Source organism: Podarcis cretensis (assembly GCF_951804945.1).
Source record: "Podarcis cretensis genome assembly, chromosome: 5".
Lineage (NCBI taxonomy): Eukaryota > Metazoa > Chordata > Lepidosauria > Squamata > Lacertidae > Podarcis > Podarcis cretensis.
Window position 1 is genome coordinate 37560551 of NC_137174.1, and position 22602 is coordinate 37583152.

At 42.2% G+C, this 22602-nt stretch overlaps 1 protein-coding gene across 4 annotated transcripts in view; it reads left to right on the top strand.

Annotated features, from left to right (window-relative positions):
• The window catches only part of TBC1D12 (TBC1 domain family member 12), a 45933-nt gene that overhangs the window by 7621 nt on the left and 15710 nt on the right, over window positions 1-22602 (top strand). For 3 of the 4 annotated variants that reach the window (XM_079976279.1, XM_079976278.1, XM_079976276.1), the window contains exons 2-5: window positions 6446-6569; window positions 15455-15511; window positions 21541-21656; window positions 22159-22241. In XM_079976279.1, coding sequence (XP_079832405.1) covers window positions 6446-6569; window positions 15455-15511; window positions 21541-21656; window positions 22159-22241 — 380 coding nt within the window. The remainder of the gene's footprint in view (window positions 1-6445; window positions 6570-15454; window positions 15512-21540; window positions 21657-22158; window positions 22242-22602) is intronic. The other variant, XM_079976277.1, reaches the window with a different exon arrangement.

Genomic DNA, 22602 nt, shown 5'->3' on the forward strand with positions numbered 1-22602 from the left:
CATTGGTAAAGGCAGGGCTTCTACCTTAATTACTTTAGAGGTGCATTAGGGGCATACTTAAGAGCTCTTCGTCACTTTTTACTTTGACGGAATGTCTCTGCAAGTAGAATCATAGAATCATAGAGTTGGAAGAGACCACAAGGGCCATCGAGTCCAACCCCCTGCCAAGCAGGAAACACCATCAGAGCACTCCTGACATATGGTTGTCAAGCCTCTGCTTAAAGACCTCCAAAGAAGGAGACTCCACCACACTCCTTGGCAGCAAATTCCACTGTCGAACAGCTCTTACTGTTAGGAAGTTCTTCCTAATGTTTAGGTGGAATCTTTTTTCTTGTAGTTTGGAACCATTGCTCCGTGTCCGCTTCTCTGGAGCAGCAGAAAACAACCTTTCTCCCTCCTCTATGTGACATCCTTTTATATATTTGAACATGGCTATCATATCACCCCTTAACCTCCTCTTCTCCAGGCTAAACATGCCCAGCTCCCTTAGCCGTTCCTCATAAGGCATCGTTTCCAGGCCTTTGACCATTTTGGATGCCCTCCTCTGGACACGTTCCAGTTTGTCAGTGTCCTTCTTGAACTGTGGTGCCCAGAACTGGACACAGTACTCCAGGTGAGGTCTGACCAGAGCAGAATACAGTGGCACTATTACTTCCCTTGATCTAGATGCAATACTCCTATTGATGCAGCCCAGAATTGCATTGGCTTTTTTAGCTGCCGCGTCACACTGTTGGCTCATGTCAAGTTTGTGGTCAACCAAGACTCCTAGATCCTTTTCACATGTACTGCTCTCAAGTAATTCTTGGTGATAGTGTTTGAATGCAGGGACAGAATTCTCTGCTGTGTTTCTACTTTTTAGGCTTCTTCCTGTGTTTCCCTTTTTATCTCTGATGTTCTAAAGAAGTAATGTAACAAGCACCAGTGTAAGTTTCCCTTTAGAGTTAAACAATAGAAAGTAAAATACCAGTGATGGTAAAATACTCTATGGTTTTATGCAGTGCTTTTTTCTGGGGGACACACAGGGGTACGCATACCCCTAAACATTTTGTGAATCTTTGTACTTTTGTCCATTTACTCTGTTTATTTTTCCTAATTTGAACTATAAAATGGTGATTTTCTTGAGTCAAAATGAGAATACCCCTAAACATTTTTTTTTTAGAAAAAAGCACTGGTTTGGTTTTATGTATTTTTAATTGTAAACCGCTTTGCTGTTTCTTCGTGTGAAATAGCAGTTCATACATCTTTTTTAAAATAAAGAAATAAAATAATTTGTTACCAGTTGGATACTTGTAATGCGGAATGGTAGCTTAAGGTGGACAGACTCCATGTGTCTCTTTCAGTGAACAGATAAACCTGGGAGTAAGAGCCACTATTCTGACAATGACAGCCGTCCAGTTCCAAGGTAGTGATGAGGCTGAAACTAACCACAGGATAGCATACCGTTTCATACCCATATTGCCTAAATGCATCTGTTAAGCAGGTGGCCCTTTTTTGTTAATTGCATTTTATTATGTTTTGAAAAGGCTGTGTTGACAATTCTCTTATGGGGCAAACTTGAAAATGAGAAAACTCAGTGAGATGAGAAGCAGGACTCATTCCATCAGCTCTTTTGAAAGGCCCCTGAACTGTTTCCATCTGGTTATAAGAACTATTAAATTTTAAGAATTGGCAGCTGAGTTTGCTTTTTTCCTCTTTCCCTTGTATGTTATGTCTTTTAGGTTGTTAGCCTGCAGTGCAGGCAGGGTCTGTCTTATTTAAACAGACTGTATATGCAAGCCACTCTAGGAGTCTTCCTGACTGAAGAGCGTGGTACAAATGCCCTTAGTAAGTAAGAGAGGAAGAAATAACCTCATCAATAAGAAATAACACACCATTTAAGAGGGTACAAATGGACCTGCAACATTCCTATTGTAAGGCTGTTAAGTGAAATTAGGATTGCCAACCCTTACTGGCAGCTGCTTTTTCTTTTCTACATCTAACAACCCGCTCATTGGGTGACATAGGGCACGGGAATCAACATGACCCCCTATTAATGTTACCCCTGCTCCCCCCCCCCAAATAATTTATGGTTGTTAAAGGTGCAGGAGCAGAGAGACCGGGGCTTTTCAAGTTAATTGGCAAGCCTAAAGAGTATCAGTGCCAGAGGGAGAAGGAAATTCAGCAGATAAAGCAGACTTAACTCCCTACATCTTCTTCCTTTTTTCCTGAAGGTTATCCTTCAGCTTCAATAGCTGCCCGGAAGATACCCAACTGCTGTGGTCTTTGGAGATTTTCTCCTCTTGCCCCACATGCCACAACTGTATGATGTCGTTCTCTCTACATAGAAAGTCAGCATGTTGGAGAGGGCTAGGCTACAGTCTCTCCCCCACCCCCATACCTGATTTCTTTGTGGGACAAACTTATTACATGGAAAAGCATACTGCCATGTCTGTCTGTCTGTCTCTCTCTCTCTCTCTCTCTCTCTCTCTCTCTCTCTCTCACACACACACACACACACACACTCAAACTGTTCATTCAGACCTAGCCTTACCACTTTCCTGAGAACTAGGCTAGGGAACTAGGAAAAAATAACATTTAAACTGCACATTCAGGCAGTTTAGTGCTGTGTTTTGTTAAATATAACATTGCTTATTCCTCTTCTTGACTTTGATCCATTACAGGTGTGGGGCATCTGTGGCCCTCCAGATGTTGCTCAACTATGGTTCCCATCAGCCCTAGCAACCATGGCCAATAGTCAGGGATGATAGGATTTGCAGTTCTGCAACCTCTGGACGGTGAAAGGTTCTGCACACCTGATCCTGCTAGTTAATGCTATAACAGAGAATCACAACCACGGCTGCAGATTCAGCTTCACTCATTTATTCTAACCTAGGTTAATGCACATTTTAAGTGCCCGGTTTTTACGGTTCCTTTGCAGGTGCTTGCCAGGGCAAGTGAGTGGGAGGTTAATTCTGGACCATAACCTTGGATTAGATGGAGCAGAAGCAATGTTAACAGCAAGAATAAAACACTCTGAACTACTTTAGCTTTGTGAAACAAAGTTCAAATAGAGTGTAAAAGGTGACTTTGTTCTGTGTGTGTGTGTGTGTGTGTGACATAATACTTGTACCTTTGGAACCAAAACTCAGGTTAGATTTAGATGTGACTTGCTCTACTGATTTCTTAATGACAAACATGTAAGCAGTTCCATGGTGCTGGGGACTAACACCTAAATGTGGCAGAAATTGTCAACCTGTACATTTTGATTGTTCATTTATAAAATAGTGGGGGGTTTTTTAACATAGTCCCCTCAAGATGGCTTACACAGTACAAAAACAGAATGCAAGAAGTTTACAATAGGAGCAGCATTAAATATTTCATACGTTGGTCACTTAAAACAGAATACAATTCATTCACCCCTCCATGACATGTCATTCTTTCCCACCAAACCATAGGTTTTCTCCCTGCAGAGTGTTCTCTAGGGTTTAACATGTTGCCTCATCTGCATAGTGGCAAAGTAATATGTGTTGTGGGGCTTAGAAGCTTTGGGGCAGGGCAGATAGTGACGACTGAGCTGGAAAAATAAGCCTCATGTTGCCATTGTGCTATCAAGATTTATGTCCATTTACCAGTGCCTGGATTGGCAGCTTAGATACGGCTGGGAGTACTGGTCTGCATAGAAAGAGCAATATAGCACCATAATGGCTGCTTATGCATACTTTCTTCACCTTTTCACTTTCCTCCCCCTCCTCCCATGTTCATGCGCCTTCCCTGGCTTTGTATCTGCTGCCAGTGACAAGAGAAATAAAGGGAGGGGCCTGTTGACACCCAAGGCTGTGCAGAGATGCCACAACTGGTTGCTGTTTATGTGGCCAGGTTGACTTTGATAGGTGACGATACCCTGTTACAGGTGCTACAAAATGCATTATTTGGACCTGAAATATTGGGGGGGGGGGGTTGGCGGGTTTGCTTGCTTAGTTGGGTGACTAATGTGCCAATGCAGTGGCAATTCTTTTTATAAAATTTAAAAATGTTATACACTGCGTCTGCTAGAGCAGGATACCTTTAGTTGAAAGTTTCTTAAAGCTATGACGGTATTTTGATGTTACAGAAATGGCAAAGGTGTGCCTACATTTTCATAGATGGTAAAAAAACTCATGCTTTCTTGGTTCACCTCTTTCTACCTAGTATAAATGCCAGTTAAATTACTATTAGACACTAAAATAGCTAAATCAAAACTACTTAATCATTGGAGCCCATTCAAATATAAAATGTTCATGAGAGCAGAACAGCATTTGTTGCATCAACTTTAGCTCTTCCAGCCCTGAACAAAATATATGGACTGTATAGCTAGGCTGAGATTGGATGGATTCACCAAGGTTTATCGTTTGTATTCTGTGTAGGTGACAGATTTCCCATCACTGTCTAGGGGTTTTTGCAGTGAGGGGTATTCCTCTCATGGACTTGCTTGGCAGGCTTCTCTGCTGTGGTTGCTTCTTTGCATTACAACATTCGTCCTCCTCCCACAGAACTGGAATGTGTATTTTCACTTTCCAATAGAAAATTATGGAAGGAAGGCTAATGCTACTGTTCTGTACTGTACGTGTTACCTATTTTTTGCCAACAAAAAGGAAGCAAGAAGAACAGCCCTGTGTTCTCAGTTGGAAAGGAAATATAGTTCATAAAATTAGTACTTGTACATCAGCCTTGTGAATAACTAGCAAGCAGTGTTTGAAACTCCCATTGTTCTTGGCGCATTTTGCGACTGGGAATTTCATTAGCATGAGCAGTTTCTGAACTCTGGGCGCAATACTGTGCCTAAGATTTCAGATTAAAACTGCAGTGGAAGGAAAGGAGGACCCTTTCCTGCCTCCCCAATTCTAGCTCCTCTCAGAAGACTGGAGAAGAGACCCTCTTAAGAATATTAGGGGGTGGGTGGGGAAGGACTAGACCATGTGAAAAATGAACATAATATTTTAGCTGCAGTTCATTCATTTTCAGCTTTGTATTCTTGCTATAAAAAAGCACTCCTAGACATTCTGGGGGAAGCCTGTTGCTGCTCACACAGAATGAGAAATTGCTCATCAGGCATAAATGCTTCCTTGCAGAACCAGGTAGCCAACTAAAGATACATAACCATATAACATTGATTACACAAGCTCAATTTCATGTCGATACAAGTGGTAAATACTTGCCAAACATTAGATTACTGTTTCTCCCTGGAACCTGTCCACCCCCCAGACTGTGCATGGATTATTTTTGCTGCCATGCCCACACATTTAAATCTTACAGAAACCACAATCAAATTTCAGAATCTAGTCCCAAAAATACGGTATTTCTTATTTAAAGATGGTTAGGCAAACTGGTACTTGTTTTTTACTTGTGCATGTCTTCCTAGGCCTTTCTCTGCTAGAATGTATACCTTGAAGCAAAAAGAAAAATACACTGAAATATCACTATTTATGTTTAATGATAATCGGCTTCACTCTAATGATAAAGGGCCTCCCTTCAGCGAGATGCTATAAATCAGAAATCTTTAACAGGGAGGCCATTCTTTCTTTTATTTTGCAAACGTGGACCAAAAAGTAAGAGTAACTGCTTACTTCAATATTACTTGGCTAGGAGATGGGACTTAGGTCAGTTTTCTTGCCAGCTCCTTTTCCTTACAGCACGCCATACTCTTCTCCCCTTAGACTTGTTCTTCCCTGGCTTGCCTGGGCCACCCACCCACCTCTCTCCTCTGACGTGGTAGCATTGGTGAGACGTGGGCTGCACCTGCAGAGCAGGATAGTTGATGTGATGCTCTCTTGTCGTGTCCTGACTCCTTCTCCACAGCTTACCTGGAGCCCCCAGTCACCTACCTCCTCCTAAGTGTTGTGCTGTTAACTAGGCCTGACCAAGGGAAAGTTTAAAAAATATTAATTTCATAAGTTTTGACATAGCAGTCTCTTTCCCTCTCCTTACCCCCCCCACCCCGAAAAACAATCTGTAGAAAGTAAAAGGTAAAGGGACCCCTGACCATTAGGTCCAGTCGTGGCCGACTCTGGGGTTGCGGCGCTCATCTCGCTTTATTGGCCGAGGGAGCTAGTGTACAGCTTCCGGGTCATGTGGCCAGCATGACTAACCCGCTTCTGGCGAACCAGAGCAGCGCACGGAAACTTTGTTTACCTTCCCGCCGGAGCGGTACCTATTTATCTACTTGCACTTTGACATGCTTTTGAACTGCTAGGTTGGCAGGAGCAGGGACCGAACAACGGGAGCTCACCCCGTCGCGGGGATTCGAACTGCCGACCTTCTGATTGGCAAGTCCTAGGCTCTGTGGTTTAACCCACAGCGCCACCCATGTCCCACTCTGTAGAAAGTAGCTGTGATTAATTGTTAATCTTGATATTTAGGTTTAAGAAATTGACATCAACTCCAGCAAACACACCTTCAGTTTTAAACTTCTTTGTACGTTTTTTAACAGGAACTTCTTTGCTAAAAGGACAAAGGAACTCAAACCTGCTGTCCACAGTGCTCCTGGCTGGAAGTTGTTTGGAAAAGTCCCACCGAAAGAAAACGTACAGAAAGACTCCAAGATAATTCAGCAGGTGAGCATCTGTAAAATGATATGCAAATCTTTTCCCATTTTGTCCTTGAATTTCATAGAGCAGACTTCTGTAAGGTAGTCCTGCTTAATGTTAATTTATTTACTAGGGACTTCCACTCCTGCTAGTGTTGCTTGCCTACCCTGCCAACCGCACTGTCCCTCACAGGTCCTTCAGCCCTCCCAGACCCCTCACAGCTACTTCAGCTCCCCACCTGCCACCCCATTCCCCAATCTTCCTCTCCCATGGTTTGCCCCAAACTCTCCTCTCCCCCACAGTCTGCTGGAAACTCTCTCCTCCCCACCCTTTCACAGATCACCCCAAATCTCAAGATCCTGCTGCTCTGCCCCTTGCAGAGGAGAGGGGAATGAAGAGGAGAAAGTCTTTCTCCCCATGCCCTGCGACACCGGCAGAATGAAGTGTGCGGTTGCCCGGGGTGAAGAGGAGAGTTCTCTTCTTCTCTCCCCTTTTCTCTGCAGGTAGCAGTGGGATCTTGAGATTGGAGCATGTTATCTGGGGATGTGGAGTGGGGAGGTTTCAGTGAATTGTGGGTGGTGGTGGCAGCAGCAGCAGCAGCAAGGGTGGGGAGCATGGGAAGACCTGCCTGCTTGCTCAGCTAGGCTGCTTGCACATTCAGACCCCTGTTGTGGGTGCAAAGGAAAGGTTGGGTGCCGGGTGGTGACACAAGGAGCATGGAAAGGTCTTTCTGGGCTACCTGCCTGCTCGCTGTGCTGGTCAGCCCACTCACACCCTCAGCCTGCCTGCTTTGCTGCCTGAATCTGCCTGCTGTTGCCGTGTGACTTGCAGCATGGCCACTTTTTTCCTTACAAAAACATTATATAGTAAGATAATCATTTTTACCCTGCTCTGAAGAGTTCCCACAGTACCTAAAACCTGTGCTTTTTTTCTAAAAGAAAATGTTTAGGGGTACTCTCATTTTCCTACTCATGTTGAAATACTGTCCCTGAATAAGGCCAAACTTAGATTCACAAAATGTTTAGGGGTTTGTGTACCTCCAGAAAAAAGCACTGCCTAAAACAATTAAAAGAAACTGCAGCTGAAACTTTTCAAGAATAGTTTTGAGTATATGTTTGCCTTAACAAATGGATGGAAATGTAAACAGAAGTTGCTAGTTCTTTGTGGCAGTCACTTGCAGTTGAATAGTTTACTCAGAACCCAAAAAATATTTTAGTCTGCATGCATAAGAATAATAAACTTTCTGTATCTGTGGAGGTGGGGAATTTGGATTAGATGAGTCATAAAATGATGTGGCAGGGGTTCAAATTATGGCTTCAATTTAAGTTTAAATAGATAGGGTAGTTCTTGCATAAATTTACAAATAATTGCACAGTTGTTGCTTGGTAGTTGCTTGTGTGAATGTAGTCCACTGAAGAGATCTATTGGTAGAATATATTAAATCAAAGTAATTTAAATCTGCAAGAAAAGAATGGCTTTAAATTAGTTTTCCTATTCTGAAATAAATATATTTCCTGAAACAACATGCATCTTAGCTAGTTGCTAGAACAGAGGATGCTATTCAACGTTAGTTATACTTGGACCCATTGTAATCAAATATGTTGCCCCTTCTGAGTGTGACACTCATAGTCTTTATGCAACCTAGAAACATAATCCAAAATCTATACTTTTTGCGCTGCAGAACAGTATTGGTTTAGAGACTAGGTACATTTATAGTCATCTTGAATCAAATCCCATTGAACAAAGTGGGTTTTTGGATGGGATTGGACTGTTAAGAACTTTGTCTGGAGTTTTGTAGATGTGTACGCTGGTTGTTACTAGGCAGAAGTAAATATCTGTGGTGTGTGTTTGGTAGTCCTAAATATTCATAATTTGCAGCTGAACAAGTTGCAGAACTCAAGTAGTCTGCTTGTTTATGAAACTTGTAACTCACACTTCACTGGCTGGCTGGTATTGCTACAAATATTACAAAACTACCAAAACAATAAAACAGCAGTGCAGTGCAAGATAAAATGGCTAACCAGTAAATTTAACTGCAGTTTAATTGTGAGCTTAACCTTGCAGCAGCAGTTAGAGGACACACAAGAAATGCAAGATTTCTCATATGGGTTTGGTGGATGATACTGATGAGCTATGAGTTGGCTCTCATGAAACCTAGAGCCCTTGACAACTTCCTGATCCCAGTCTGGAAGGAAGCCAAAAATATGACTTTGTTATTTACAGTATTTCATCTTAGACATTTTGCATTACGGTTCATTCTTACACAGAAAAGCAACTATTAACTCCCTCACACTCTCTCTGTGCTAAATGGGGGCAAGTTTTTTACATGTAGGCTTTAAACTACATGCCCTTTCAGATTTCACTGGACTCCCAACTCCCATGGTCTCTTACTTTTGGCCGTGCTGGCTGGGGTTGATGGGAATTGGTGTCCAGCACCCCCTGCTCTATGGGTTTTATTCGCTGTTGCCTGTGATATCCCATTCACACATGCAAGCTCTTGGCACAAATACCCATGTTCATTCAGTGCTTCATGACTTAGTGGCTGCAGCGTTGACTAAAATTGTTCCTCTGTCCTGGTGTAGTGAGTATCTGCTTGTGGGACTGATTTGGCCCATCAGGGCTTCCCTTTTGGCCCACAAGGCTGTTTTGACAAACCCATGCCCGGCTGCCCTGATAAGGCGGATCATTGCTGTGTAAGACTCTGCAGCCCAAATGGGAAGATATGGTGGGGCAAATCTGGCCTGTGGGCCAGAGGTTCCAAAGCCCTCAACAACTAGTTGGTTGTCAGGTGCTTCAGCACTGCACTTTGAGATGTGTCCATCACCTGATGTCATTGTGACATCAGAGTGACTGGTAGCAAATTTTGGGGGTAAGCATGGGATTGTAGGGGGAGGAGAGGAAAGTGAAGTTCTGTTGTGGAAGTGGATGTCCTACTTGTGTTCAGACAGTGTTGGATACAATCCTTTGTCTGTAATTCCTGAAAGGAAGATAATCCATTATTGTGTTCAAGCAAGGTGTCTCTTACCTTTGCATAGAACTTCAGTAATGGAGAGAATGAAATTCATGTTTTTAATCTCTACTGCCAGTCAGTGTTTCAACTTTTGACCCAGTGTTGCTGTGTTACTTTCCATACAGCACTAAGGCAAATCTGACTGTTAAACAACTGTGTATTGGATGCATACCATTGAGACGTGCAACTTGCTTGCAGCTGCTAGGTTGTTAAAAGCAATGGTTATGCTGTTGTAAATGTTCATTTTGTTCTTAAAAAAATAATTCTGAATAAAATCAGTTGGTAAAGTGCATCTTCACTTGTGAAAAAGCCAGAAGATTTTACTTGAATCTTACTCTGAACCTTTTCCCCATCATCCATTTTTAATAGCTTTGTTTGAAGTTTTAACCTCAATACGTTATTCATACTATGGTCTCATCTCTCTGTGAATAAGCAAGCCATTTACTGTTACCTTGCACTTGAACCCTAAATCTAGTAAATCTATATATAGTAAGATATTCTAAAATTAAAAGCTGAAGCTGAATACAGACACTATGAAATTAACTTACACGCAGAAGTGCTTTAGTCGTAGAAGTTAATATTTCAGATATTGAAGTTGGATGTATTTATCATTGTGATGGATTTTGTTAATTGGATTTTTAAATCTCTGGCACAACACATGTGGCTATATACTGTCATTGGTAAAAAAAAATAAAAGCAGTAGTAACATTTTTTTCTGCACCATAAATGTGAAATGCATTTTTTGTACTTAAAAACAGCAAATAATACATAAGTTTTATGTTTTAACTTGCATATTGTTCCTTTTGTTCTAATATTTTCTTTAAACAGAAGTATTACATTTTCTGAATGCATGGCTTAAAAGAGTTATGCATGTATCTTATGCTTTGTATAGTTAGAAAGTGGTTTATCACAATGACAACGAACTCAAAAGTCGTTGCTTTTGGAGGCAGAGAAATTGCTCTTATGTAACTTATTCTCTTTCAATCCAGACTCATTGAGACTTCCAGGGTTTCTGGGAAAGCATTCAGCTGACTTCTAGAAATAGTTTGGTGTTTAGAAAATAGTGAATCAAAATGCAGAACACTTTTGTGGAATGTGAATGATTTCCTGTAGAGTAGCTGTCAGTGAGGGTAAAAAGCATATTACCATTGACTAAGGCTGCATTCCTAGGTACACTTACTTGGTAGTAATCCCCAGTGAAGTCAACAGAACTTACTTCCAAAAAGGCATCCTTAGGGTTACACTGTTTATGATTTGGACTCTTGTAAGTTTACAAGCAAAGCTACAGAAAAATCAGTTATATCAGAGGTCTGGTCATGTTTCAGTTGCTTTGCTTCAGGATAATGGTCAGGGTCCAGGGTGCTATGAAATTAGTTTTGATCACTTCTCCATTCCCACTTCCTCCTTTTATTTCGTCTGTTCTCCTTTCCTCATCTGTGCTGCATGACAATTTTTAAAACAAAGAACAGTTTGCAATAATGTCAGAAAGGTTGTTCAAAGAAAATAATAATGCAATCCCAGTGGAACATCTGTATCACTCACTATTTGCATGAGACTAAGCAGCTATTTTGATCTCCACTGAAGAATCAGGCAGAGCAATCCTACGGTTGGGTAGGGAGGAGCAAAGGTGGAAGAACTGCCAAGCCTGCGCCAGCGGAGCAAAATAAGTGTGTGTGTGTGTGTGTGTGTAATCTGCAATCTGCATTTTCCTTCCCCCTGTATCTTTCATCTTTTAAAAACTTTGCTTCCCATTGGTTTTCCCTCACTCCAGCAACATGTCAAGCAGGGCCGTCTTAACCATTGGCACTAGGGGTGCACGGCACCCGGGCGTTGGGTTCTCAGGGGCACCAGGCCGAGAGTCCGGGGCCAAGCGTTGGAGTCTGGGGAAGAGCTGCTAACAGCCGAGCAGAGCAGAGCCTGTCGGAGCACCACGGGGTCTACTGCTGCGGGCGGCTCTTTCCCAGACTCCAACGCTTGGCCCCAAACTCTCACCAAGCCGCTTGCAGTGCTCCAGGGGGCTCTGCTCTGCTTGGCTGTCGGCTCTTGCTCCAGCTACATGGTGGCTAACTGTTTCGGCACCGTGCCCAGAGCACTGTATAATGTGGACACTGCATGACACATCCTGTTGCATGCACCGAGCTGCAGGTTCCTTTGTTGGCTTTTCCGCTGTTGGCGCACGCTCCCAGCACTGCCTAAGGTGGGGTGACAGCGCAGAACGACAGGGAATGCAAGCAGCAGCAGAGGAAACAACTCCGGGCGGGATCCGCCGACGGCAGCAACAAAACCTGACGAATAGGAGTGCGCGAATCCCATCCAGAGATTTTTCCTTCGCTGCCACTTGCATTCCCCATCGTTCTGCGCTGGCACCTCACATTGGGCAGCACTGGGAGTGTGCACCGACAGCAGAAAAGCCAACAAAGGAGCCCTCAGCTTGGCACACGCAACAGGATGTGTCGCGCAGCGCCCACACTACACGTGCTACACGTGCGGCCAAAATGGTTAGCCGCCCTGCAGGGGGGGGAGGCAGCGGGTGTACAGCGCTGCGACTGTGCCACCCGACATTCTCCCCCCCAGCATGGAACCTGCACCCACCTTCATATGCCCCACAACCCTTCTAAAGGTAAACAACTATTTCTTTTAAAAAGGTGAACAACTTTGGCAGTTCTCTCCCTTAAAAAAGTCAACAACTTTGGACAACCTAGGGGCGCCGGGTGGATCTTTGCACCCCGGTGCCGCATATGCTAAAGATGGCCTTGATGACAAATGTCAGGTCTGGAAGTGGTGCTCACGAGTAACCAGACAGGACTCCAACTTGTCTTTTACAGGTTTTATTGGTGCAAACTATTTACAGTGCAGAACCCCAAAGTTCATGTCCGTCTCAGTCACTTGCAGATTCCGGGAGTGGCCCCTTCTGGTTTCTCCCCCAACATAAGAACTTAGACACCCCAAATCTCCGCCTCCCCTCCTTACGTTTCACCCCTCTGCTCAAGCTGGGCGACGGAAACGGCATGTCTGTTTCCTGGCCAGCCGGGTTAGGTGAGGCTCTTGGGCTCTCAGCAGTGGCGTAGCGTGGGGGTGCAGGGGGGGCCGGCCGCACCGGGCGCAACATCTGGGGGTTAGGGTTAGGGGGTGCAAATCCACGGGTTAGGGGGCGCAAATCCATGGGTTAGGGGGCGCAAATTACTTGCCTTGCCCCGGGTGCTGACAACCCGAGCCCTCCCCTCGCCTGGCTATCCACTTCCCGCTCTGCCCCACTGGAGGTGTGGCTTCCCTCTCCGCTGGACGAGGAGCAGCGTCGGAGGCTCTCTGTATTCTCCTGCCCCCCTCCCCTGTTGCGATGGCAGTCCCCTGACATCAGGTATAGCACACTTTGCTTCCCCAACACTCCCTTGAAATACATACTCCTGCTGCCAGAGAACCGAAGGCAGAAGAGTAACAGCATCAGTGATTTCATTGATTGTAACAAGGTAGTCTCTCTTTGCCTGCAGAGAGGAAGATCTGGAAATTTTTATGGGCTCAGATCCCTCCCATGAATGTTTGGAACATTCATATTGATCCTATGACCTACAGTATTCTGTAACATCTGTTACCCATAAATGAGCATGGTTTAGTGCCCGCAAACAATGAAGATCAGCGAAAGTATGTTAAACCAGCAACTAAGTATGTTAAACCAGTTAACAAAGTTCCTTACTTGCTAATACAACCTACTACTACACTGACACAATGTGGGGAAATGTTTATCCCATCAGAGAGGTGCTTCCAAGGTTATGGGAAAAGATTCCTAGATAACTTGGTGCGCTTGGCGCGTGAGCTTTTGCTATCAAGATTCCTGGTATCTTAGTTAAACTACCTATCCCATGTTCATAGACTTTCTGGAATAATGTTGCCATAGTGGGTGGCCGATCTGTCACTAGATCTCCCAAGGACAAATGGAACTGGAGAGAAATTTGCTGGGCCCTAGAAGGCTGCTAGTTGATTTGCCAACCAATGTTCATACTGAGGTCATTCGCTTTTTCTGGCATGGCGAACCTCTCTAGGTTTGAAGTATACGTTTGGTCACCTTGCTATTAGTTTGGCAGGGTTTACATCTTATTCTCGGTAGTCCCTGTTTCTGCCCCTCCTGATACGTGAAGACATAATATTAGTCAATTTGTACAGCCTTTTCAGTACTGCTTCAGGTGTGACGCAGTCTCTTTTTGTGTTAGTTACTGTATTTTTTGCTCTATAAGACACACCAGAACACAAGACACACCTAGTTTTTGGAAGAGGAAAACAAGAAAAAAAATATTCTGAATCTCAGAAGCCAGAACAGCAAGAGGGATTGCTACACAGTGAAAGTAGCAATCCCTTTTGCCGTTCTGGCTTCTGGGATAGCTGCGCAGCCTGCATTCGCTCCATAAGACGCACACACATTTCCCCTTACTTTTTAGGAGGGAAAAAGTGAGTCTTATAGAGCAAAAAATACGGTATGTAGGGAGCAATCTAAACTCCTCCCTGGCACAAAAGGGGTTTTATGGAGTGGCAAGACCACCACTGCATCTGCAGCTGTGCTGCGCATGGGGGCGAGCAGGCAGATTGCTGTGCCAGTCTGGAGCTGGAGCAGTGACCAGGCCCAAATGGGGCCCAAGGCCACTATGTGGCATCAGCAGGGATGGCTTGGGATATACCGTATTTTTCTGTGTATAACATGACCCCTATTTTTTGGGACTCTAAATTGAGGAAATGGGGGGCGATTGCCCAGAGTTGTTGAGCTTCTATGGGGGGGGGGGTGCCAACGGTTGTTCACCCGCCTGACCGTCGCTGCCAAACAAACGCCTCTATGAAGCCACCGATCGCCTGCCCGCTTCTGCCAGCAGCCGCCAATCGCCAGCAGACCTTGCTGCACCATCCAACCACCCACTGAATCGCTGATTGTAATGTACTGCATGCGGCCACCAGTCACATGTCCCCCTCTGCACTATCCGTGTATAAGATGACTCCCAATTTTTAAGAATTAATTTTAATATGAAAACCTTTTTAATTTTAATTTTAATATGAAAGCCTTGTCTTATACACGGGAAAATACAGTAATTTATCCTGGCCAGGCCAGCCCCTTCCCCACTCCTGGGAAGGGGAGCTCCACTGCTTTCACTCCAGAGGCAGTGGAAGGCTGATAAGAGACCAGCAGCACTGTTGGGAGGGGTTTGATTTGGGTGGAGGTGCATTTGCCCAATCCAGCCCCTGCCAGCCTAGCCCAAAGGAGGTTTGAATTGCTCTGCTAGTTTAGGACATTGGTCCCTTGATGCATCTTTACTGCTGTGCCAAATGCTTCATAAACAGAAATGAATGCTAAGATAGATCTGAATTTAAACATCCAAATCATTTCCTGTCGACTTTCTTCCCTGCTTAGTCCTTGTGGAACCATTCATTTTAGCTATCTAAAACATATGCACCTCACTAAAAAGATTTAAAACTAGTAGAATTTACATATAAGCTTATCAAAAATACCAGAGAGAAGCCAAATGTATGTTTCCACAGATGCTAACCATTTAGAGTGGGCCTTTCTAATTGAGAAGATCTGAAGACTGCTGGCTAGGGCATGACTTGGCTATGAAGGCCATAACGGATTATTATTTTTGTCCTCTTTACGTATTATACAATCTGTGCCTTAAACTTTCGGTGATTTTTTGATAGAAGCTTTGAATTTTAGCTTTTAATGTAGAGTATGGGTATATGTCTTAAATCTGCCCAATGCCTCAATCTCAATCTGCATTGGAATTGAACATGAGCATGCTTGAAAAAGCAGTACGCACTGGTGGTCCGTATAAACTGTAAAGAAGAACATAAAGTTTGCATGCATGTTGCTGTATATTAATGACTGTCAATTGTTTCTCTAAGGATTTACTTCTGTTTTTCTCATTAGGATGAAAGTTCTGGCAGTGTTGCATCAGTATCTACACTCAATCTATTAAACACAGGGGTATGAAATTTAATATTTTTCTATCACATTATATGCCATGCATGGGATCTTTTTAGCAATCATTGAATTAGATGGCATATCACATAATTGTAGCGTGAGTTAACAGTACTAACTCATCAAGTCACTGAATACCATTATTGAAAAGCAAGTTTTACTCATTTCCCTTGTTCACAGTTTGCAAATTTGATATGAATTTCTTTGTTTCGTTTCTTTCATTTGAAAATGTATCCAGATTAATTGTTGCAGTTGAATGAAATATTCATTCTTGTTCACTTAGCATGTGGCTTTCAGTGATTTTTAAGCAATAGTCTACAGATGTTTTCAGCAACTTCACTGATGTCTGGCTGTATAGTGAAATTAAATAATTGTAACAGTTTCCAATGTTAAAGGTCGCCATTCCAAGTGGACTGGTGAAGAGAAAATATGCCAGAGTTGAGCTTGGCAAAGGCTGCAGCTATATTATAGTGCAAGGAGAACTTCCTTAAAATCAAAGGACTCGGGTTTTTTTCTTGACTAGCTGTACTCATAGTGAGCTCTTATCCATGGAGCAATACTTTCCCATTGTATTAAGACCAGCTATTGCTCTCTGTTCTGCCACTATTATCTATGAGCAATAAGCCTTGGTGCTTTTCTAGATAACTGATTAAATAATGAATACGCCATCTAAATTGGGGGTGTGATCTACTTAAAAAATGTGTACCCCTCCGTTCTCTTGTTCACTCAAAACTCAGGGTGGCTGTAGATCGCTGCTTGTTAACATGTTAAACTAAATTCTCTTAGTATCTTGAATCTTAATCCCAACCCAGTCTAAAGTAGTATGTATTTGAAAAGCCGATTTTCAGGCCATCTTGATTAATGAGTCATTTAGATGTTATTTCCTCTTTCAACCATTTAATCCCCTAGTTTCTAACTATTCATTTGTTAGTAGCTTTGAATAGGGAACAGCCTGCAGTAAGAATATTGGCATTTGAATGGGGTCATGTCGGATAGGAGTCCTATTTTCTCCTCTTCGTCAAATATACTACTAGATCAAAGTGTCAGGATCCCCATCTGTTAGTAACATAATTGGACACATGCTGAGAGAATAAAAGAATATTTTGGCAGATGTAAGAGAGCTCAGATTGTTGGAGCTAGTCCCTTTCCTCCCTTTTCTTCCTGTTTATCTTGGTTATGTTAAGCATGCTTTTCTGCCTTTAAAATATTTGAGTGCCTTTCTTTGAATTTTTATTATTATTTGCTTGTTAAGGCCTTAAGGGTTAAAAAAGTGCAAATGTTAACCCTAAAAAAATGGAAACCCTTTCCCCCTCCTCTGTGTGTTTTGTTGCTGGGGGGGTGGGGGTGGAGTGGGAGGAAGGATGGCATTGAGTTGCAGTGCCTTGTGAATCCTGACACTTGAATCTATTGGAACTTGATCATCAGTAGCACTGAAATGATATTGTTTTCTTTAGAGAGAGTGGAAATGCTGATAGGCTGACTCTGCTTCCTCATCTTTCATTCTCTCCAATTTCCCTTTCTTGGGGTAATTGTATGTCTGTTGCCGTATCTACTGCCATTCACACTCTGCTTTTTCAAATTCCTTTAAACCTCTTTATAAGGCTTGCTTTTTAATATCTTCTGAGTTGCCTTGGCTATAATGTATCAGCAACTCCTCTCTCTGATGCAAATTCCTGAACTTAAAAAGGCGCACCTCTATACACTGGCTTTTGACACTTGATGTATTTTTAGGACCCAGGTTATTCTGTAATTTTAAGTTGTTTAAAACTATTTTTAAACATTGTGCTTTTATTATTGTAACCCACCTTGGAACAACAACAACAAGCTAACCCTTAGGTTTGGAGTTCTTATTTGTTAGTGGCAAGGTAGACTTGTCAAGAACAATGAAGCACTTGGGTTTCAGTTTGATGAATATAACATGTAGTGGATTCTGCACTTCATTTGAACACAGTCTTTGTTTCATATCCCAGAGAATGATGCTACTTACAGCAAAGGGGGGAGGTGAGTGACATGGTGCCCCTACCAGAGATTGTCTAAAATACACTTTCATAACTCTATGACAAAGGGTTTTCTTCTTTGCTTCCCACAGTTATCTTGGGATCTCCATTTATAGATTATCCTGGTTCAATTTATTGGGTGGATGGTCGGAATTATCAAGAGACTAGACAGAGTTGGAGAACTCTGTTCAGTTGGCTGGGTATCTGCAATCTGATGCTAGGAATCTATATTCTTCTTCAGTGCAAGGACCAGGAATAGTATTTTATCAGGCATCTGAATCTTACAAAGCACACACATTTTTTTAAGAGTGTTGCTGCCTGAAAGCTTATGATTTAATAGACATACCACCAGAGGAAAAAGCGATGGAGCAGGGAATATGTATAGAACTATCAGATGTTTAAAGTTTTAATGAAGAAAAATTCCCAACCCAGTAAAGTATTATTGGAGTTGGGGCGCTTTAAGATCAGCCTTCCCCAACTGGGTGCCCACCAGTGGTTATGCAAGCTGGAACTGATGGGAGCTTTAAATATATGGAGGGCACCAGGTTCGGAAACACTGCTTAGGATGCTGTTACATGCTTCTCAACTGAACATTTGGGGCAGCATCACACATTATGCAGTGATTACCCTGTTACACTAGTGTTTCTCCCTGGAAACATATAACGTGTGAATGATATGCTTTAAGCCGATGCATTACATATTTTTTGGAGCTGTCATAATAGTCTGATATGGTTAATAACTGGTGCACTCCAGATATGTTGGGCCACAAGTCCCATCAGTTCCCACCAGCATGACCCAAGTCAGGAATGATGGAACTATTATAGTCCAAGTATCTAGAGGCCACCAGGTTGGGAAAAGCTCCCCTAAGGGAGGCATAAGGTAGGAATAGTCAGTTTCTTGCCATGCATGGTTATCTTCATAAGAAACACTGAATTTCTCTGATATTCCTTCCATACCTCACATTATGTCAAATAAGGTTTGTCAATTGGCAATCCAGAAACTCAATGTTAGGAACATACAGTAGTTATTTTATTTTTACTTTTAGTCCATGCACATAAAGTAGCCTCTTGAAATGATTGCTACGCAGGCAGTTGAGGTTCATGAACATATTTGATATCTCCTTGGCTGGTGTTTATAGCCAAGAACAAGTCACAAGGCAACAGTGTTAACTTTAATTTTACACAGTCATAAATGCACACAATTGCTCAAACGACAAAGCATTCAAACAAGCTTGCTTTCAGTTTGTCACATCACAAAATAAACAAGGAGTTAAGTGTTCAGAGTCTTGCATCCCTTCCTTGCCCTTTATGCATTCAGTACTGACACAAGGAAACTTGTGTCCAAAATGGCATTCTTAATTGATTTTCTATCTTACAGACAGTAGCAATTGTCAAGAAATTGCTGTGTGCAGGAGGTACCTGTCTCAGCTAGCCTATCTAAAAGTGCTTTAGCAAAGGCTGAGTGTAGCTGGTGTTTGCACTGTGCAGGGACAGAAGCTGGTATTGGGTCCAGAATTCAGTAGCCTGATAATTTCTAGTCTTTGTGGCTGGGAAGATAAACTTGGAAATATTGTGGGTAGTGCCTGGTAAAAATTAAAACAACAACAAACAAAACAGATGAGGCAGGGTAGGGTTTCTAGGGCAGGGCTTCTAATGGTCACAGGGTGAAGCTTTATTGTACTGAAGAGTTTCCTGCTACTATCTACGGTTAGCAGACATTTAAGCAGAGTGAGCAAATAGAATTTATGCAGGGTGCAGATCTTGCATTATCTTGGCACAAACCTTTTACCAGCATAAAGTATACACAGCCCTAACTGACTAATCAGCCTGGCAAGCATCTATACTTTTATGTGTTCACTGGCACAACATTAATCTTTTTTGCACTCCATTGCATAACTTATAAAAATGTATTTATTGCTTCTAACATTCTCTGAATAGATGCTTTTCACAGCCTCTTAATTTGACCTTCTGAAAATGTCCAAAGGTCAGTTACCTTTCCCATGTCTGGAGGACTGTAGCTCCCATTAATGGGTCTGTTGAAGTCTTTTAGCCCTTGTAGTTGTGAAGACAAGCTTGGAAATATTATGGGTAGTCGCTGGTAAGGCCAGCCATGTTTGGCAGAATTGAATCTTGCTGATTCTAGCAAGTCATTTCATCCCCAATAATTGAGATTAGGATATCTGCTACATCTGTATTTTGTAAATTATATTTCTGAATATTTATGTTAGGCTGAAAAATCATCTGTGCAGTTGCCATAAATGTATTTAACGTAGTGCCAAAAACACGGTAATGTAAATGGTGTGGCCTTTTCATTTATGTTGTAGCTGTCCCAGCAGCATTCTCTAAAGCAATAATAATGCTGTGGGTTGATGCCAAATAAGTGCTGCAATCTATACAACCCTGTCGCTGCATCAGGCAGGGAACCCCTCATTTAGCTGTCTGACCAAACCATAACTGATGAATTTGATGTCACAATAACTTGCCAAAGTTGGGTGCTTTAAATGAAGTGGTATTCTTGTTCTCCAGCCAACATGCTTGCAAAAGCGAAGCCACAAGCCTCCGATTCTGAATGCTAGCCTCCGAATGCTAGCCACAAGCCTCCGATTCTGAATGTGCCTTGCTCCGATTCTGAATGCTAGCAAACGGTGTCCAAAATAGCCAAACTCCTTTTAAAAGGTGGCACCAAACTTTTATTATGTTATGAAAACTCATCCTCTGTTAGGCCCTCATATAGTATTGATATTTTGGAAGAAGGGATTTCTGAATAGTTGAGGGGTTTGGGGGGTTGGTTGTTTTTTTTTTTACATTTTAGGTGTACCAAATTAATTAAGAAGCTTTATCTGGTTGGCCACAGTCAGAACAGGATGCTGGACTTAATGACCTTTGGTCTGATCCAGGAGGGCTCTTAGGCTCTAGCCATGCATTTTAAAGGCAAAGATAAAGTTTTCATGAGAAAATTAGTGTGCTTGCTTTGTACTTCTTGGTGCATATAATTTTTACCTCTGTAGCTGCTGCAAATCCAGTTATTTAGAACAGCATATTTTTTCAGTTCAACTGATTTGTTGCTTTTTATGTTTTGAAATGGGCTAGGTCAGTGTATTTGAGGTATTTTTAATTGGGGGGGGGGGGGTTGATTCAGTATGTAGCAGTATTTTGCCCTGATCTCTTTTATACTAAAGAGTGGCAAAACCTCTAGTGTAGTCATTACTGCAAAACCACTGTGGGTACAGTTCTTTGATACAAACCTTTTAGATTGTGGTTTGGCCACAATTAATGTTTCACCTCACTTTTTAATACAATCAGCAAGAATGTGTGTTGGTGAGGAAGAAACATATGCTTTATAATTCTTTTCTGTATAATTCTTTTCTGTATAATCAACCTAAGTTGATCAACATTTTTATCTGATAGCAGGGTGGTGGTATACATTCAGATTACCATACTACTGACAACTGAGATAGTAAAGACAGTGGCTTCGTCAGACATGGTTTATCATTACAGGAATGAGCCCATAGTAAGCCTTGTCCTTGTAGACTTTCCCGTCCCCCTTCTGTCCTTCCTGTGTGATTGGGAAGAGCAGTTCAAATGCACTTACTTCTGTTTTACACTAATCACAGTTAAGTGTTATGTCTAAACCAGGACAAATTTAATCATGGTTAGTTGAAACTTGTGAACTTTAAACCATAACGGTAAACCATTGTTTAGCACTAGGTTACATCAGAATGGGACCAGTAACTTTCAATAAGTAGCAGATTATTTCTCTTGTCTTGCTTCCTCCTTTTATATGGCTTTTCCACACGCTGTAATTTGCAGAACATTTACTCTTTTAGCTTGTGTTGGTTACAACACGATTACTAGATGCAGCGCCTTTCGCTCTGTCCTGAGTCTCAAGCTGATACTGTGCATGACTGCTAGCAATATTCATCTGACTCTGAAGTTGTCGTTACCTAGGCAACTCATAGCTTCATTGATGGAAGCTTAAACTGTTGCCATTTATCCCATCTGTGGATCAACTAAAATAATATCATTCAATCTTGTTTAGGAGTATGAAGCACGAACAGGAAAAACATGTAAACCTGTACCCCAAGCGACAAGACGTAGACACTTTGAATTTGAGCCACTTTCAACTACTGCTCTTATTTTGGAGGATCGGCCATCGTAAGTCGCTACGAGTTCTTTTGAAAGCAGAGTATCAGTTTCATGTCAGGTTGTTATGACCAAAGTTATGCCTGGAAGGATTTGCCTACCTCCTCCTGAAGATCATATCAAAATTTAATGTTGGTTTTTGTGGTGCACAGAAATGTTCATTCAGGTAGCCCTTCAGATATCCTTGCCCCAAGTTGTAAATGACTTCCTAGATCCATCCCAGCAACTTGAATTATGCCCGGAAACAAACGATGAAGGTTTGTACTATAAATATTGTATAATGTGGGTCAGTCTTACCTTTTCCCTTATTTATAGTCTGCCTGCCTCCTGAGATATTGGGCATAAATCTTTGCTTCAGTAAGGTAATTATGGTATCTTGCACGACTCAGAAGGGAAGGTCCTGTTGGGAGTAAGCAGAGTGGAATAATTTATTCCCTTGTATAGGAAATGAAACAAAACAGAACTTTTTAATTTGATTCATTTAGCCTTACCTTTGCTTACGTTTTTCTCCCAGGAACCTTCCTGCAAAATCTGTAGAAGAGGCTTTACGTCACAGACAAGAATATGATGAAATGGTGGCAGAAGCAAAAAAGAGAGGTATGGCTAGTCTTACTGTTCATAATGCTATTTTCCAAAAACGAAAATGTGGGAATATAAAAAATAGAATGCAAATTATCCTGGACTAAAAGACAACTCTTCTTTCTTTCTTTTAACACAGAGGTACAGTCTTAAAATGAAGTTAATTTGTCCTTCAAAGTATGGCTGCAATTTTAACACTTTAGCACACTCTGTGTGGAACTGAAACTTTCACATTTGTTTCATACATTGCTTTGTACTTGGGATTCTGAAGACAGATATTCATTAATGCTTTGTGGGTGTACACGCACAGCACGCACAGCTAGATATTTCTCTCTAACACACACAACACATCTATTTCACTGTTACACTCACCTCTGCA